An 18489-nucleotide genomic window follows, 5' to 3' on the forward strand; every position below is an offset into this window, starting at 1 on the left:
CTGTGGAAGATGTCAGCGCTATATAAATACTAATTAATAATAATATTGCTTCCTGATATCAAATGGAACACAGCACAACGCCCACTGTAAACCTGGCCTCAGGCTACAGATGAACAACATTGAGTAATCAGAAACATATATAATATAAAATAGTATTATTCACTTGGCTGGATATTTGAATTAATTACTGATTGGCTGTGATCACCCAACTCAACTGTTTTTGGACAGAGCAGACAATGATGTGATGTTTTCTTGAGGCTTGTCTGACATCTGGGTACAAATCTACATTCAGAAATAAATAGCAATCTTTCCAGACTGACTTGTGCAGTTGATTGCCATTGTTTTCCATAGCAGAATTTCTCCTGCTCATTTTCCCTGGCAGAGGATACATGTGCAATCCTGTGTGATTGTTGTGTCGATTATTGTGTAAGTTCACAGCAGCACTATAACGTGGGCACAAAGCAACACACACACACACTCTGCAGGTAAACATGCATGCGTTATTGAATAGCATAGTAAATTTCTATGGAAAATTCCCTTTTTCGTATATCGTATCCAGAAATGCATGGCAGAGAGTGCGTTAGGATAATGTGATCCATTACAATGTAGAAATGTGAGGATGCCTATACAATGGTACGGCAGTGAGTTCACATGCATTAACGTGTTGTGTTATAATGCAGCTCAATCCTCACAGGCTACACGGGATGAGTAACAATTAAATTGGCACTATGACAGGGGGTGGGAGAGGTGAGGGACGCCCTTGACTTTTCTGTATCTTGAGTTGATGTAGTTGGTGGTTGTGTCTGTAGTCGGTGTGTGTCTGAGGATAGGAAGTTGTTACGCTGTGATTGGTGTAGTGTGGTGGGAGAGAGTTTGGATAAAGAGATGAACAGATAACATGAAGGAACAATAAGTAAAATCACTAGTGGTGGATATACAGGAATAAGGCTGTAAAATAGAAACAATCTGTAGACTGCCAAACATAGAGAGTTTGCAGGGAAAGTGAGAGTAAGTATGCCCTAGATAGACGTAAGGAGAGATGGTGGTTGAATGATCAGCAGTTGATCGGGAGAACTGTAAACATAATGAAGTAAGTTAGCCAACATTTGCCTTAATATAAAGCTTTTTTCGGCAATCCTAGTATGATCGCCAGTCTGGAGAATCTACTGCTGTGCTACTTCATTTTTATAGCATACTTTTCCTCTTTATGATACCACTATACCACTATGCTTTTCGGTTTTCAACCTACTCTATCGTGGTGATGCTAAAGTGTACTGTATTAAATATCGTAAATACTTCAAACTATGATGATAGCACTGCTCAGCTTAGAAGTGCAGCAATTTCACGTGGCTACACCAATAGTTGAGACCCTATTCATGTGTGCTGAGTTTGAATGAAGAAATACAAATATAATACAGCACAAAGTGCATAGTGTGAAAGCACCCTTAGGCCTGGAACCCACTAATGCACTTTTATGAGCGTTTAAGGGGCGCTTTAAATCGCTACGGATTTCCCTAAATGCTCTGCCAATGTAAATAAATGTAACAAATCCCACAGTAGCGATTACCAAAATCGCAATCACTGGACATGCAGCATTTTGGGAGCGTTTGCACTGCAATGTAAAGTATTGAAATGCTAGCAAATCGCTCATGAATCGCTACACGCAGAGATTTGCATGCGATTTTAAATTACTGCAAACTGTAAAAAAGATTATAATAATTTGAAAGGACCAATCAGAATTAAAATTGCTAATCGCAAATCGCTATCACAATCGCTTACAAAAAGATGACACTTTTTAAAATAGCTAACAAAATCACTATCAAAATTGCCTGAAAACGCTCATGAAATCGCTTACAAGACGCTACTTAAAAACACTAGCAACTGTGCTAGCGTTTTGCGATTTGTAGTGGGCTCCAGGCCCCAAAGTGTGCATACCACATAAGTGAACATTATTACACATTCAGACCAATACAACATGCTGTACATTTCTCACATGGCCACTGAGGGGCAATAACTCTTTGTTATAGGGATAAAAGTAAACAAAGGCTTTACTGTGTATGAACCAAATTCATTCACAGGCTGAATAGGCAAAGAGATTTATTATTCGATTTATTTCCCATATGGAGATTGTGTCGGTATGGTATGCAGAAGTCCACAGTGTATGCAAAAATATTCACACCAGTTTTTGAAAGGGGCTTACAATCTGTTATAATTCTGAGATGCAAGCACATGTCATGCAAATCGTATGCAGGTTGAAATAAAATAAATCAACATAAACAGGAAGTGAATTTGATTAGCCCACTGCCAAGTTGCATACAGTTTGTATTACATATTCATGTCAATGATCAATATTAACATTTAATTTGTCATCTCTAATCCCTACCGCACTCATTCACAATTTATAGCCAGGTTGTAAAATGCTACTGAAGCAGTATCTGACATTCACACAGTAACACGGCTTTGAAAACCTAGCAAGCTAGATAACAAAAAACTGATAATACAAAAAATGGAGTATGTATTAAAAAACTTGCTTTTTTTTTTTTAAAGATTGTGAATGCACTGTCCATATAATTGTACCTCTCCAATGTAATGAATCATGTTATAGTAATATGCGGTCTACAGTACATTTCTAGATAACGTGTGCAAAAAACCTGCACGTTACATATCAAGTTATCATGCCAGTAAATAACGCCTGCATTTTTTAGTTGCATTATGCCCTCTATATTTATCCCCAGCCTCTCCTACACTTGCTTTTTTATATCAACACAGGTGGTAAAATTATCTGGTGTAATGCAACAATGCTATCCTAACTTCCCCACAAATCAGACCTGACTAGAGTCTATTACCTCGCATGGGAGACCTCTGTTGTCAGGAGTCCTTATCTATAGACTGCATGTCAAACTTAAGAGTAACTGAGAAAAAGTTCCTTAACATAATTGTGTTCCAGTATTAATCTTCCAATAAAGTTTAGAAATGACTTGTATTTCTGTCATGTGATAGGCCAAGAAACCACCGGCCAGGATCCCTTCCTCTGATGAGTGCGTTTGCAAGGTCCAGGAATCCTGTTTCATCACCTCCACAGAATGGAAGCGACAAAGGTCAGTGAAATACTTGTAGCTCTGATGCTTATCAATATGCTGGCAGATGTCATGCCTGTGCTAGCAAGATGTAAAGTGCAAAAAGTGCCACGAGGAAATGATTCACTGAAAAATAGTGATGTATGGCATACGGAAGAAATACAAACTACTGCACGTTTGCTAAAATAGGTTGCATAATTGGTATAGTCATTTTTTCTGTCATTTTATGTATTTATGCATAACAACAAACAAACACTTTCCTATACTTGTAAAGCGGCTTCATCTACACTGCTTTTTTATATTATTTTCAATTCTAAAAGGTTTAGGCCCCATTCACAGTGGAGAGTTGTGTTGTGACTTTATGAAGGCACACTAACTCACAAAGTCACACTGCAATAGTAAGTCTATGCGACAATGGACAACAGTATCTCTACACAGTGCATGCAGTGTGCTACTGCATAATGTCTGCATTAACGGTGGTTGTGAAGCCTGCTTTTCATTGACTTTATGCTTCACTGTAGGCGACACAACACTTACATAACATGCAATGTGAATTTTCTGTTTCGTTGTATTCCTGTTTTTACAGGGAAAGCAACGAAGCTCCCTATAGCTCCCACATCCCAAAAACATACAGATAAGTTAATTGGCTTCCCCCTAAATTGGCCACAGACTATGATACATACACTATACCATACATACTGTACATAGACATACGACCATGGTATGATAGGGATTAGATTGTGAAGGACAGTTAGTGACAAGACAATATACTCTGTACAGCGCTGCAGAAGATGTCAGCGCTATATAAATACTAAATAATGATAAATATAGCTGGCTACAGTCTGAAACGGGAAGGTTATTTTTAAGCACTGATATCTATTATACCTAATTTTCAACAAATAATCCAACATAGATACTGTTAGCTAGGAGGAAAACAGGCAGAGCATGGCCCTATGTTTACGTGGTTTATTCATTGTATATTAATATAAATGGAATACTTTTCAAATATTTGTTGTGTACACCCTTTATGGGAGCTGTCCACATTAGTGTATCTGTATGTGACTATTGTCATAAACATATCTGCAGTAGTTGGGCAGATCTCCTGCTGAGAACTAGGGATGGTGACAAATGTGGACATTCTTGGATGGTGTACATCTCTTTGGATCACCGCAGTCTTGTTCCCAGATTCAGCAGCGGTAAAGAAGGATTGTTCCCTTTTATGTGGAGAAAAGGGAATCATTGTTCTAACGCTAAAAAGAGTTTCCAGTGCTGCTGGAGAGAGTTGCTGAATGCACTAACAAACTCCTGGGCTTGAAATTGAACTCCTTTATGGCTGAGTCATCATGATTGATGCTCAGATGTGCTGCATCCCATGAACAGTGGCATTTTTGGGCATTTTGACAGTTGTATAGTGAAACCAGCTCCTATTGTTGATCAGTATCCATACAGATGGCCAGTGTGGAAAAAGTGTTTTTTCAACAGGGCAATCTGCATTTGCACAGTGTATCACCAATACTACTTTTCTATATGCAGTTAAAAATGAGTGATACAAAGGCCCATATGCAATTAACTTTTTCACCTGAGTTATCTCCTACGAGAATTTTCATCTTCTCTTTAAACTAACTTTTTAGAATTAGAATTGAAAAAAAATAAAAAATTAGTGAAAAAGTGCTATTAAATTAATTTTCAGTATTTTTTCACATGCTGGTGGCTGAAAAGGCATTTTATAACAAATTGTGAAAATACCACGTAGGAGAAAACTCAGGAGAAAAAAAGGTATTGCATATGGGCCAATGTATTTTAAGTCTAAGACCATCAAGTATGTAATATCAGTTGACTTGTTAAATTATGTATGCTTGTTGTCTGTGTTAAGGCCCATACCCACTAAATGTTTTTTACACAAATTATTTTGTGCGACGAATGATTTTTTGCGATATCGTGAATGAAAGTTTCTTAAACGATGTTCAATAATGACCAATTAGGCGTGATAATCTTTCGCTTTGAATAACCGCCATGATGGATCCAATCGTGGATGGTCATTCCGATCGCCATTGACCCCAAGTTAATTGTCATGATCACTCAATGATGCATTCGCACCTGTCGTTTGTTCCTACATTCGCGACTGCGGAAGATGGATCTGGGAACGATTGTTTGTCAGATCGTTCGTCGTCACGTATCCCTGATCTATCTTCCACGGTCTTGTGGTGAGTGTGTAGCTTTAAAGTATGAGAACAGATGTGGTTGCCTACATTACAGGACATGTAATAAAGCAGATGGTGGTAACAAGGTGTTTTGCATGGTTGTAACATGGCAGCTTCAGAATAGAATTGTCAGTTTAGGATAAACTTGGCCAAATTATAATCTGGCAAAAATAAAAAAAAGTTGCTAATTCACAAAATAAACAACTATATGTAAAGCTAAGACATTGCCAGACTCACATACATGCACAATCTTTTTCTTTTTCAAAATAGTGCTCTGGTTGGTCGGGATGGTCAGTGAATTGCTAATAATTCCGAAGTGATGCAGAATTATGCAAATGTATGCAGTTTGATAATCAGTGGCGTAGCTAAGGGGCTGTGGGCCCCGATGCAAGTTTTACAATGGGGCCCCCCAAGCACTCTATACATAACAATTGATACAGCGCACCAAAACCTGCCAATGGCAACTACAGTGTCTGAGGTGCAAGAAGGGGATGGGAAATAGCTTGTTAATGATTACCACTATTCAAATGATCTATAGAAGTGAATATTATGATCACAGGACCAATAGAGAGCTAATACTGTAGTTGAGGGAGGGCCCTTCCGTGCCCCTCTGGCCCAAGGGCCCCGATGCGGTCGCTACCTCTGCACCCCCTATTGCTACGCCCCTGTTGATAATGAACCGTTTTCAAAATACTTACATTTTTATACAGAAGTTGCATAATCTAATCCTGAATCTACTCAGAATTATTATTCACATCTGATTGATCATCCCTGCTGGGCAACACACTGCATTCCTTTTGGAATGTGAAAGTCCAGCCTTGTTTTTGCCCACCTTACACACTGGTCTCTTCACCATCAGGTCTTTGTAGGGGCCAGCATCTAGGCCCAAATTAGATTCTAAAAATTTCCTGGTACTTTTTAGAGCCTATAGGAGCCCAGATCTGAGAAGCTGTAATCCAGCTGTGGAAGTATGGAAGGCTGTATCTAATATGGGTAGCACGGTGGCATAGTGGATAGCACTCTTGTCCAGAGCACTGTCTGTATGGAGTTTGTATGTTCTCCCATGTCTGCATGGGTTTCCTCCAGGCACTCGTGTTTCTTCCCATATTCCAAAATATACAGATAAGGTAACTGGCTTTCCCCTAAACTGTAACTAGACTGTAATGGACATATGACTATTGTAGGAATTAGATTGTTGTCTCCTCTTAGGGACAGTTAGTGAAAAATACTATGTATACTCCGTAAAGCGCTGTAGAAGATTTTGGTGCTATATAAATACTAAATAATAATAATGATGATACACCACCAACCACCATGCACAGAGTTTACGTTTTCACGTAAAACCTTATAGCTAATTAAATGTGAGTGGCTATTAAACTTTTTGTTGTGGCTTGTCTGCTGCTTTGTAATGTGTTCCATTTACAGCATGGGGCAAAGAATTTCCACCAAGCTCACTTTCAACATCCAATCAGATACACCTGAACATTAAAAACAAAGGAGCATCTCTGATCCTGATTGGTCATTCATATACACCGAGAAAAAGCTTAGAGCTCTGAAAAATGTCCACAATAGAAATATTATTATCATTATTAGTAATAACTAGTATTTATATATTGCAGGCACCTTCCGCAGCGCTGTACAGAGTATATAGTATTGTCATTTAACTGTCCTTCAGAGGGGCTCACACTGTAATTCCTATCATAGTCATATATCTATATCCTGTAGTCTATGTATCGTAGTCTAGGACCAATTTCATCTTTATGTTTTTGGGATGTGGGAGGAAGCTGGAGTGCCTGAAGGAAACCCATGCAGACACAGGGAGAGCATACAAAATCCTTGCAGTATCTGTGAATGGTTTCAGATATGGTTTTATTAAAGAATGGGATGCTTGACAAGAGCCCAAAAAATAAAAATTGCTGTCTGTCTCATTCCCGTGGTTTATTTACTGAATAATCCCTATGATCACATCTCAGAAAAAAAATAAAGACATTTGTAGTTCATAAGTCAAGGGCAACTGATGTCACTCTCAACTAAACCTTTTGCTTAAATATTTTCATTTTTAAATAAACTGGTTAATGCATTACTTGTTATAGATATGGGGCCAGATACACTATTAGCACTATTACCTGGGATAACGCACTCGTTGCTATGGTAATGGTGCTCCCCTGGTGTTAGCACTGGTAAAATTGCAGTATTGCTTCCAGTGCAAGACAAAATTACTGGCCCTTCCTGCTTAAGGCCCATAGCAGCCACAAAACCTTTCTGTTTTGAACTAATTTAAAGATACACACAATAAACCTAATATTAGTTCTCTTATTAATTCATATTTGTGTTTATAGGCCATGTGTGTGTGACGGTGGTGGGGGAGGGTTGGGAGACCTGTGAACAATTGAACTCTATTAAATTATGTAGTTCATTACCCCTAAGATATATTGTGGATATTTTTATTGGACAACTGGATCGTTGTTTCCAATGTCAAAATTCATCTGTCTGTGTTGGACTTTAGAAGACTTTGTAATGTTTTGAGATGTTTACTGCAACCATGAAGCAAGACATTTAAGTTCTCATAGGACCATACCAGTAAAACCAGTAGGTGGAGCTCTAAAAAAAGGAATCCTTTATTTATAATAGTTCATAGTTCCCAGATAGAAAAACTGTGTTTAACATATTAAATAAATAAAACAAATATTCTACATTCCATTTAGTAGTGCTAATTATTATTTATGCTTTAGGCTGGATTCACACTTAGATGCGATGAGTTGCGTCACATTGCGTCCCATTTGGCAAATTGGATGCAATGCAAAGCAACTCAATGCATTAAAGGAATACTATCGATACCCAAGTGTTCTAAAATGACAGTGTGCAAATAATGTCTAAGTAGCTGTGTAAACATTTTCCTACTTTTCATGTTACATATCAGAGGCAAAAGCTGTATTTTATTGAGGGTAGGATTTAGCTATATTGGGACAAACCAATTGCAGAAGGGGTGTCTGCTTCAATGCACAGCCAGAGTTGCATATCAGACTACAGAAAGCAAATATCAAACATATCAAACTCTGAAAGCAAAAACAATATGAAAAAGCTGTGACAATTAGTTACATTTCCTCTGCTCTCTTCAGACACTTCAGTCAGAAACACAGGACACAGGAGCTGCAGCTGTTGGGAGCTCTCTTCTCTGTCACACACAGAGCTACACATAGAGTTAACTGATGAAGTGTGAGGGGAATGTCCCCTCTCCTCATGGCTCAGTCAGCAGTCAGTTTTGGTGTCAGTAAAGTTTGAATGTATTTTGATAACAGTAAAAGTTGCTCCTAAAATGTATACACCAGTACTTAGCAGCTCTTCCCAAACAATTCCTGTGTCAATTGAAAAAAATATGTGAATCGATAGTATTCCTTTAAGTGTAAATAGGGCCCAAATATAACAGTACTACAGAGTACCCAGAGAGCTTATCTAGAACCACTGGATAGTGATCCAAAATCACTAGGAGAATATAAGGAGAAAAAGAAACCGAAAAGCCCTAACTAAAAAAGTGATGCTTAATATAATTTTGCCTTCTTAAAACAGAAGGTATTTGCAATAATTCAGTTTTAACTGACCAAGTGTGGTTCCCCATGATGCATCACTCCTGAATATACAAATCCACTCTCAATATAACAGTATTGATTTTTGGTACATTCTGTAGTCATTCAAAAAAAAAAGTAAGAATGTATTCCATGTATTCCAACAGACGGCAATATACACTAAAATGTAATAATACTAAATTGAAAGAAAATTAAATTCCCCAAAATATGCAAAAAAATAATAATAATTTTAGGCATACAATAAATAATACTCCTAAATGTGTGCTTACAAAAACATAATATAGTTTTAGTAAAATGATGTATTCATAAATATTAGATGTATTCTATAAACCTTTCCAGATTCCTAGCTGTCCAGCTGTTTATAAAAGAAGTGAAAAGGTCCACTGGTGAACAATTGTGTAAGGACTGACAGCATTTTTTTTGTTATTCACAGTTCCCTTTATTCAACGGGAATTTTAGCAAGTGAATTTGCAAAGCTTGAATAAGTACTGTATATCGGAATATACTGTACATATATTATTTATAAAATAGTAGAAAAAAAGTCCATGGTGGACTGATTTCGGTTAAAGTATTCAAACTCTCTCTGTCTAGAAACAATACGTTTTTGTCCTGTACATCATCTGCAAATTTAGAAAGTGAAACTGGTGTAATACCCTCATTTTATAGAACTTAAAGGACACCTGAAGTGAGAGTCATATGGGAGGCTGCCATATAGATTTCCTTTTAAACAATACCAATTGCCTGGCAGTCCTGCTGATTTCTTTGGCTGCAGTAGAATCTTGTTAACAGACCTGAAACAAGTATAGTGTTTCTCCAGACAAACAGTCAGAGCACCTGAACACCAGAGCACCAAGTTGCAGATGGGCAACCGACCACTGTAGGCAGGTGGAGATACATAAATCTGACTCCACTTGGGTGACCAACCAGGATGACTATGGTCGCTCTCTTGGTACACAAAGTTCTAGATGGTTGCAAAGGTCGTGTTAGGCTACCTGGCCAAATAGAATACCCCTCCCGAAGGAGGGTTGGTAACACAAAAGGGGAGAAAGAGGCACCCAGGTTATGATAAAACTTTTTTAAAAGTAACTAAAATGGAAAAGGTTTGAGGTGGCTTACCTCAAGCTGAATACAGTGCCAGAAGAAAATCAAGCCAGCATTTGAGGCGCCTCAAACGCTGGCTTGATATTCTTCTGGCACTGTATTCGGCCTGAGGAAGTGGGCTGAGACCCACGAAACAAGTTGCCAAGTACATATTAAAGCACACAACAAATTATTTGAATATGTCATCAATAAGTGAGCCACCTCAAAACTTTTTCATTTTAGTTGCTTTTAACATAGTTTTATCATGCCCTGGGCACCTCTTTCTCCTTTTTTGTATCTCCACATAGTGAATTTTCTTGAGCACACATGTCATGGCATCAGAGTCGGGACAAGGTCCTCCAGCACCCAAGGCTGAGACACCAAAGTGCGCCCCTCCATCCCTGCCACCCCAGCCGTCACACACTGATTGCTATTAGACTAAGAGGCGCCACAGGGCCCACAACCTCCCCAACACCTTAATATCTAGTTATCTGGCTTGCAGTCACTGCCATGTATCTCCTTTTCTTATTTCTTTCTGCTTCAAACACAATTAGGAATGACAGCTGAATGAATTCTGCGCCCCCTCCTACACTGCGCCCTGAGGCTGGAGCCTCTCCAGCCTATGCCTCGGCCCGGCCCTGCATGGCATCAGAACTATTTTTCTTGTTTTCATACGCAGAAGGTAATTTTAACAAGCAAGACATCTCTGGGTAATAATAGATCTGTTGTCCGCATTCAAGATGAATGGAGGATGTGAATTGTTGTCCTGCAGTTCAGTTATCTACTTCTCAGAAGAGATGTTAGGAGAGCAGTGTGCACATAACCTATCTATACACATGAGGTGAATATAACCCAATCCAGTCACTTTAGCTACACTGGGCATCCTTTCCAGGCCTGTCACATCTCAGCTAACCATTCTTCAGAGGGAGACCAAACTGGCTTGACAACCTCGTCTGGTTGCTGTTGTTCTCTGAAAAGTGCCCCTGTATGCTCCCCCTCCCCCCAAAATGTAAACATGCTGTACTTACATAGTCTGAGTGTGTACGTTTATGCATTGAACCAGGAAAAATACCTATACAGGCAGTATGTGTCTGGGAAAAGCCACCTGTGTAAAAAAAAACGTAGCATTTCAGTGCTATGCAGTTTATTTTGTCATTTACCATTATTAGAAATTACTTTCCATTTCAATTAGTTGTGACTTTCTAAAAGCACAAGGACATTAAAATGTCATTCTTCTTCCTGCACAGGCAGCTTCCTACCCAGAGCAGGAAGTAAATTATTAGCATCCCTTGCACCAGCTATAGATTTACTAGAACTAGCTTGGAGATTTTACACAGCTCATCAAGTTTCAATTCCCAATTCACGTTAGCAGATTGACACACCCATGCTGCATTTCCTATTGGGAAGACACAGTTTTATATAGTGTATGCATGTATGAGCAAGTCATGCACCTGGAATAAGGGCTGTACAATCCCTGTAATGTACAGAGTTGACCTATAGAGGATTGCTTATTTATTTATTTTTTTTCAACAAAAAGTTGAGCTTCACTTTAAATGTTTAGCAAACCCAGACAGTATTTTAACTTGAATGTGCCCATCCTGCAATAAATATACAATGACCATTCCAAATGCATAGTTTCAATCAGTTTATTTTGGCATCACCCAAGACAAAGAAAAAAAAGAAATTTTTGTGACACGCGGTTCCCTTTCTGAAGACAAAATCATCTTATACATTGAAAAAATTTCAATTGCGCCTTCACAAAGGGGACCCTATATGGGCCTCAGTTCAGATTTCCTGTCTTGGGAAATATTGAAAGGAAATTCACTGAAACTTTGCATTACATCTGAAGTGCTGGTGATCTTGTGTATGGTGCAATCCATATGTCAGCTCTAATATACTGTTCGGAGTGCAGCAGGGGTTTGCATTCACTAGAAGCTGTACAATATTGCTTTTGCCTGACAGATCTGTAGCACAACAGAACCTGAACTTCAGGGCTTCCATAATGACTGTAACTGTAGGAGCTGTTTGCTGCTTATACTTCCAGCTTCAAGTGTCACACAGTGGTACATCGTGCCTGTCTTTATTTTCCATTATGCAGAGCAAACAGATCTATAGACAGCAGGAGGCCCATGCTGTATAGCACACTTTGGGTCTGGTCAAGAAAATGCAGTCTGTGTTTGTTTAGGGTTACACAACTTTAAGCAATTTCAAGCGTGCACATACTTGTCAGTCATTTCTTTCAGATTTCATCCCTATAAGAATGTCTTGTCAGGAGGACACAGGCTTTAGCTCTGCACAATGATGTGGATTGGAGGGTTTTTCCTCCTGTGTGCACACAACTGCAGAGCGCTGGAAACTGTGTGCTTTGCTTTAAAGATAGACTCTCCTGCATTGTTGGCAGCTTCTACTTAACAATTGCAAAGCCCCCTGTTTATTTTACTAACAGGGTGAAGGAACATCTGACCCATTGAATTCAAAATAGCAATAAAAACAAATCTATAGGGTTTTTTCCTTACTCCTTTGCCTCCACCTTGATCTTTGTATGTTCTTTCTTTTTGTGCCCAGTATCAGCTTGTCTGAATTATGATAGTGTGTATTTTTACCTTTAAAGTAAGGAAATCTGTAAGTAATACAAGTGTAGAATAAAATACAACATATGCCCGCTCTTGTCCTATGCTTTCTTTTAGTGGAGCGCAGTTAAAGCCCTAAAGAAACCTCCCATGTTTGTTTTCAGGGCCGGGCCGAGGCATAGGCTGGAGAGGCTCCAGCCTCAGGGCGCAGTGTAGGAGGGGGCGCACAATTCATTCAGCTGTCATTTCTAATTGTGTTTGAAGCAGAAAGAAATAAGAAATGGGAATACATGGCAGTGACTGCAAGCCAGATAACTAGATATTAAGTTGTTGGGGAGGTTGTGGGCCCTGTGGCGCCTATAAGTCTAATAGCAATCAGTGTGTGACAGCTGGGGTGGGAGGGATGGAGGTGCGCACTTTGGTGTCTCAGCCTTGGGTGCTGGAGGACCTTGTCCCAGCTCTGTTTGTTTTGTAAAGTGGAATCAAGATAAATATTGGGCCATTACTACTGGCCTCCTCACATACAGTATAGTAATTACAGCCGGTAGTCCCCGGTTAATGAACACGATAGACACTATAAGTTTGTTCTTAAGTTGAATCTGACAGCTTCAATCGATTTACAACCAAATTAATTAAAACAGTAGATACGGCAAGCTGTAAAAATCTTACTGGCAAGGGCTCGATTGGGTACGCTGCAGTAACAGCATTTGGTTTCCTGATGGCCCACAAACCCTGGCCAGTCTCCCCCCAAGTGTATGTCACCTTCTTTTTGAATTGCCACCTGTACCACGTGACAGCAGTGTCATGTGGTACCAGCAGTGGCAATTCAAAAAGATGCCGGACACTGGAGGAAGCGAGGAGTTTTGCCGGCGTGACAGGTGAACCTGCAACCCTCACCACGTCTATTGGAATCAGTGTGCAGTGGGTGGGCAGTTAATAGATGCCTCTCTATTCAGATTCGATCATAAAGGGATGTATCTGAAGGTCAATATGGTGGCCACCATCTGATATATGGCCACCTTAGCTTTGCCAGATGATGGATAGTGGATGGATATTTGTGCGTTTTGACTGCACATCCTCATCAAAGTAAACCTGAGATTGGAACATAAGAAAAAAATATTCATACTTGGGGCTTCCTCCAGCCACCTCCAGGCTTATTGCTCCCTCCCCATCCTTCTCCCTCCAGACTAATCACTCCCTCGCCATTCCCCTCCGCCTCCTTGTTCTTCTGCAATTGGTCCCGAAAAGTCCCCCAATTCGGGGCCAACTGCGCAAGCGTGGCCGGTCACACGCGCTCAACCTGTGCTCCCATCACCGGGGCCATTCTGCTATTGCGCAATCCTACTGCACAGGCGCAGAACGCTCCCGGTGACAGGAGCAAGTCGAGAAAGCACGCACGGTCAGACTGCGCCTGCACCAATTGGCACCGACTGGAGGATTTCTGGTCCCGACTGGAGGATTTCTGTCAGTTTTCTTAAGTCCCCATCTCTGGTACACTTTAACAAATCCTGATACTGTACGTAAAGAGTAACTTTAACCAAGGATTGAACTTCATCCCAATCAGTAGCTGATTCCCACTTTACCATGAGAAATGTTTACCTTTTCTCAAAGGAGGAGGGGGGCATCAACCGGTCTTTTCCTGCAAGCACATAGCTGACTGTGTCCACCTCCTGCATCTCCTCCGCAGGAGGAAGCAGAGGGAGTGAAAGGCCAGGTAATATGTTCTGTGCTGGGGAAGCAACTCTACATTTGCATCCCACTCTACATTTGTATGTAAAATGTAAAGGGAACCCGAGGTTAGAGTCATATGGATGCTGCCATATTTACTATATTTCCTTTTAAACAATGCAAAATGCCTGTCTGCCCCCCTGACCCTGTGTCTCTAACACTTTTAGCCATAGACCTTAAACAAGCATGCATATCAGGTGCTCTGACTCAAGTCTGAGTGGATTGGCCACATGCTTGTTTCAGAGTTGTGACTGGGTTACTATAGATGCCAGTATATCATCAGGATTGTCAGGCAACTGGTATTGTTTAAAAGGAAATAAATATGACAGCTATCAAATCAATCTGACCTTGGATTCACTTAAAGAGACTCCGTAACAAAAATTGCATCCTGTTTTTTATCATCCTACAAGTTCCAAAAGCTATTCTAATGTGTTCTGGCTAACTGCAGCACTTTCTACTAACACAGTCTCTGTAATAAATCAATGTATCTTTCCCCTGTCAGACTTGTCGGCCTGTGTCTGGAAGGCTGCCAAGTTCTTCAGTGTTGTGGTTCTGCTATGAACTCCCCTTTATGCACACTGCCTGTGTGTTATTTAGATTAGAGCAGCTTCTCTCTTCTCTCTCTTATCTTTTACAAGCTGGATAAATTGTCCTCTGAGCTGGCTGGGCTTTCACATACTGAGGAATTACAAACAAGGGCAAAGCTGTTTGCAGGAAGAAAAGAGCAGCCTGAAACTTCAGTGCATGGGGGAAAGAAACACACAAATGATCTCTTCAGATTCAAAAGGAAAGCTGTATACAGCCTGCTTGTGTATGGATGTATTTTCTATGTGTGGACATACTGTACATCAACCTACTTCCTGTTTTGGTGGCCATTTTGTTTGTTTACAAACAAACTTTTTAAAACTGTTTTTAACCACTTTTAATGTGGCGAGGAGCGGCGAAATTGTGACAGAGGGTAATAGGAGATGTCCCCTAACGCACTGGTATGTTTACTTTTGAGCGATTTTAACAATACAGATTCTCTTTAAAGAGAACCCGAGGTGGGAATTACTAATACTATTGGGGCACAGAGGCTGGTTGCGCACACTAAGACCAGCCTCTGTTGCCCCATCGTATGCCTCCATGTGCCCCCTGCTCGCCGCTATAGACCCCGCAGTGCTGGCGACACGCAGCGTGTCGCCAGCACAATGTTTACCTTAGCGCTGTCTGTCAGCGCCGCTCCCCCGCCTCCTCCGCATCGGCGCACCCGCCCGTGTCACTTCCCTCCTATCAGCGGGAGGGAAGGGACACGGGCGGGTGCGCCGATGCGGAGGAGGCGGGGGAGCGGCGCTGACAGACAGCGCTAAGGTAAACATTGTGCTGGCGACACGCTGCGTGTCGCCAGCACTGCGGGGTCTATAGCGGCGAGCAGGGGGGACATGGAGGCATACGATGGGGCAACAGAGGCTGGTCTTAGTGTGCGCAACCAGCCTCTGTGCCCCAATAGTATTAGTAATTCCCACCTCGGGTTCTCTTTAAAGCAAGGTATACACACTTGATGACAATTGCCCGGGCAGCCATTCAGGACCGAGAATCTAGCATGCGTCACATAAAGATCTGGCACACTTGATCTTTAGTGATGCACAACTGTGGCCTGAACCCATTGTTCCCCTCCTCACCCCTCCCACTGGATGCTGCTCCTTCTTGCACTGTGCAATTGTCCCTTCTCCCCCTTACATAGCAATAGAACATGTTGTGAGGCAGTACTGCACTCAGCCTCAAACTGAGGAATCAAGTCCCGATGCTGGTGGGCAGCAATCTTAGTGATTTGAGTGTATGAACCTTTACTGCCAGTAAGTAAAGGTAGTCAGACATGTTTGGACACATGATTATATTCTTGATGCACCTATTTTCCCTGTGTCTATGGTTTTATATAACAGGAACATTGTACTATTTATACTTCCTGTTGCAGGCTTTACATACTTTTATACTTTTCAGGTTGTTTCAGTATCTGTAGAGTGAATATTCCTAAAGCAACTAAAAAGTAAAATAACATGTAACAAGCTTATTTTTGAGTTTTATTGTCCTTTGTTTTTCAGATGGAGATTGCAGAAGGGATTACGAGAGGGATACCAGTGGGACCCCATTACATGGGGACGCAGCCCACCAGCAACTTATGTCCAGAGTTCTCAGCCCTTCACTTCCTGTACCTGGTGGACTTGTTCCCATTAGTGCTGGCAGACCCAGTCCCCCCCACGAACTCCGCTTGGACCCACATTCTCAGGGTTCAGAACCTCTTCATCACCACCCATACAAGTACCCAACCAGCTACGATCACTATTTAGGTGCAAAAACAAGACCGACTCCCTACCCCTTGCCAAGCATCAGAGGACACGGTTATCACCATCATCATATGAACCCAGCAGCAGCTAACATGTATTCCACAGCTGGTGCACCTAGCAGTTATGAATATGGACCAAGATAACATCTAGTGGAAGAGATAGATCTTATTGAAGACTATTTAAAGTTATTAGACAATGGATGTTTTATGCATGATTTTAATTATTCAGTAGTGTATGCTTGGAGATTACATTACTGCTGAAATGAAAGTTGCCCTGTCCCTAAACTCATTAGGGCAGACCTTCAGCTTCCATTGTGATGAAAACAGCAGCCAACCAACAAGCCAGGCTACCAACTCATCCAGCTGGGGCTGTTTGTTACACTGTGTCAGGAGAAGGAACAGGCTCTGCCCATAAGGTGTCATTTACTTGCTGTGATGTGGGGTGCACCGGGTGGCATAGCCGGAATCAGAAGCGGAATTCAGTATGTTACTGGAGGAGAAAAAGCAGCTACAGCCAGATCAGCTGTACTAATGGACGACTGTACTACAGACTGACTTTCAAAAAGGGCATTGACTTCTGCAAGGTCAGGTGCACTATTCTTGCATAAATGAAGCCATATGCTTTCATTGCTGTGTTGTTGTATTGTATTTTCTGGAAATAAATGTACAGAATGGTGGGCTCAGTGACAAAGGAACCTTGAGGTATTAAGATACTTTTTTTTTTTTAATTGTGACTGTTTTGGAGAGTGATGTGTTGGCTGCACTATTGTAAATTAAATTGCACATTTAGTGCTATTAAACATCAACCCTGCGAAATGATTACTGTATAGCCTGAATTCATTACTACCCACCAGTTCTTGAATAAAGTGGATATGTACGTCGCTGAGGAACTGGTGCAGTTCTGCCTTAGATCAGGGAAATCATGTAACTGGTACACCTGTTACACACCATGCAATTTCCTGCCAGATAGACGGTTCGAATCAATTGTTCACGGTCAGAAAAATGATCAGAAATCAGATCAGACCTGTTGGAAATAATTTGATTTGACCTGTCTATCTGACGGCAAATTCCATGTTGTGTACCAGGCATTCAAGTAAAAAGCCACGTTTTCTTGCAACGGAAAAACTTCCCTCCAGTATAGCTCCATAAATTTGAGCAAACTAAAACATCCATTCCACAGTGATCCTAACAGAAACTGTCAGTTGGGGGTGTTAAATGTTGCTGCCACTGGAATATTCCAGATGTGGAAAATGAATTATAAGTACTACTGCTCATTGAAGCTAGTTGCTCATACAGATAGATGAAATTGAGCTCTAGACAGCTCACACTCCAAAGAGAGTACAGACAGAACGATGACAATTTTAGCTTTCTGATTTGGGAGTTTATTGTTGGCTACACTAAAAATCTGAACCATTGTAAAGCAAAGCTATGAGTTTTTAAAGCCAAAAAAAATCACATTCTTACCTCGGTAGATGTCTTCCAGAGGCGTTACCCCTTTCCCTTCACCAGCGCTAGGGAGCTCTCAGCCGCACTGCTGTAAGAGAACGAGCATGGCTGCGCTGGGCAGGTATAGGATGGCTCGTGTCTGTGCAGTAGCAAATAACCACCACTTGGGCTTGGCGAAACAAGCCGAGACCATTTGGCTATGCTTTATGATGCAGGCGCAAGCCATCTGCACCTGTGAGGGCTTGTCAACAGGCTTTCAGGGGGTCCCAGCACTGGGACGGGTATGAGGATGGGACTTACCAAGGTAAGTACCCAAATTGGGCACTTTTTTTGCTATCCGGTACACATTTATAAAATTAACGTTCAACAAGCTTTTGAGGTCCTAACATATAGGCCTGGTGCACACCAAAAACCGCTAGCAGATCCGCAAAATGCTAGCAGATTTTGAAACGCTTTTTCTTATTTTTCTGCAGCGTTTCA

General features: G+C 41.0%; 1 protein-coding gene across 3 annotated transcripts in view; it reads left to right on the forward strand.

Moving 5' to 3' along the window:
* TBX1 (T-box transcription factor 1) overlaps positions 1–17382 on the forward strand; it is a 61346-nt gene extending 43964 nt beyond the window's left edge. For all 3 annotated transcript variants that reach the window (XM_068243248.1, XM_068243232.1, XM_068243241.1), the window contains 2 exons: positions 3001–3098; positions 16322–17382. In XM_068243248.1, coding sequence (XP_068099349.1) covers positions 3001–3098; positions 16322–16707 — 484 coding nt within the window. In that variant the 3' untranslated portion in view covers positions 16708–17382. The remainder of the gene's footprint in view (positions 1–3000; positions 3099–16321) is intronic.
* Positions 17383–18489: the final 1107 nt, after the last annotated feature.

This window comes from Hyperolius riggenbachi, chromosome 1 (genome assembly GCF_040937935.1).
Source record: "Hyperolius riggenbachi isolate aHypRig1 chromosome 1, aHypRig1.pri, whole genome shotgun sequence".
Taxonomy (NCBI): Eukaryota; Metazoa; Chordata; class Amphibia; order Anura; family Hyperoliidae; genus Hyperolius; species Hyperolius riggenbachi.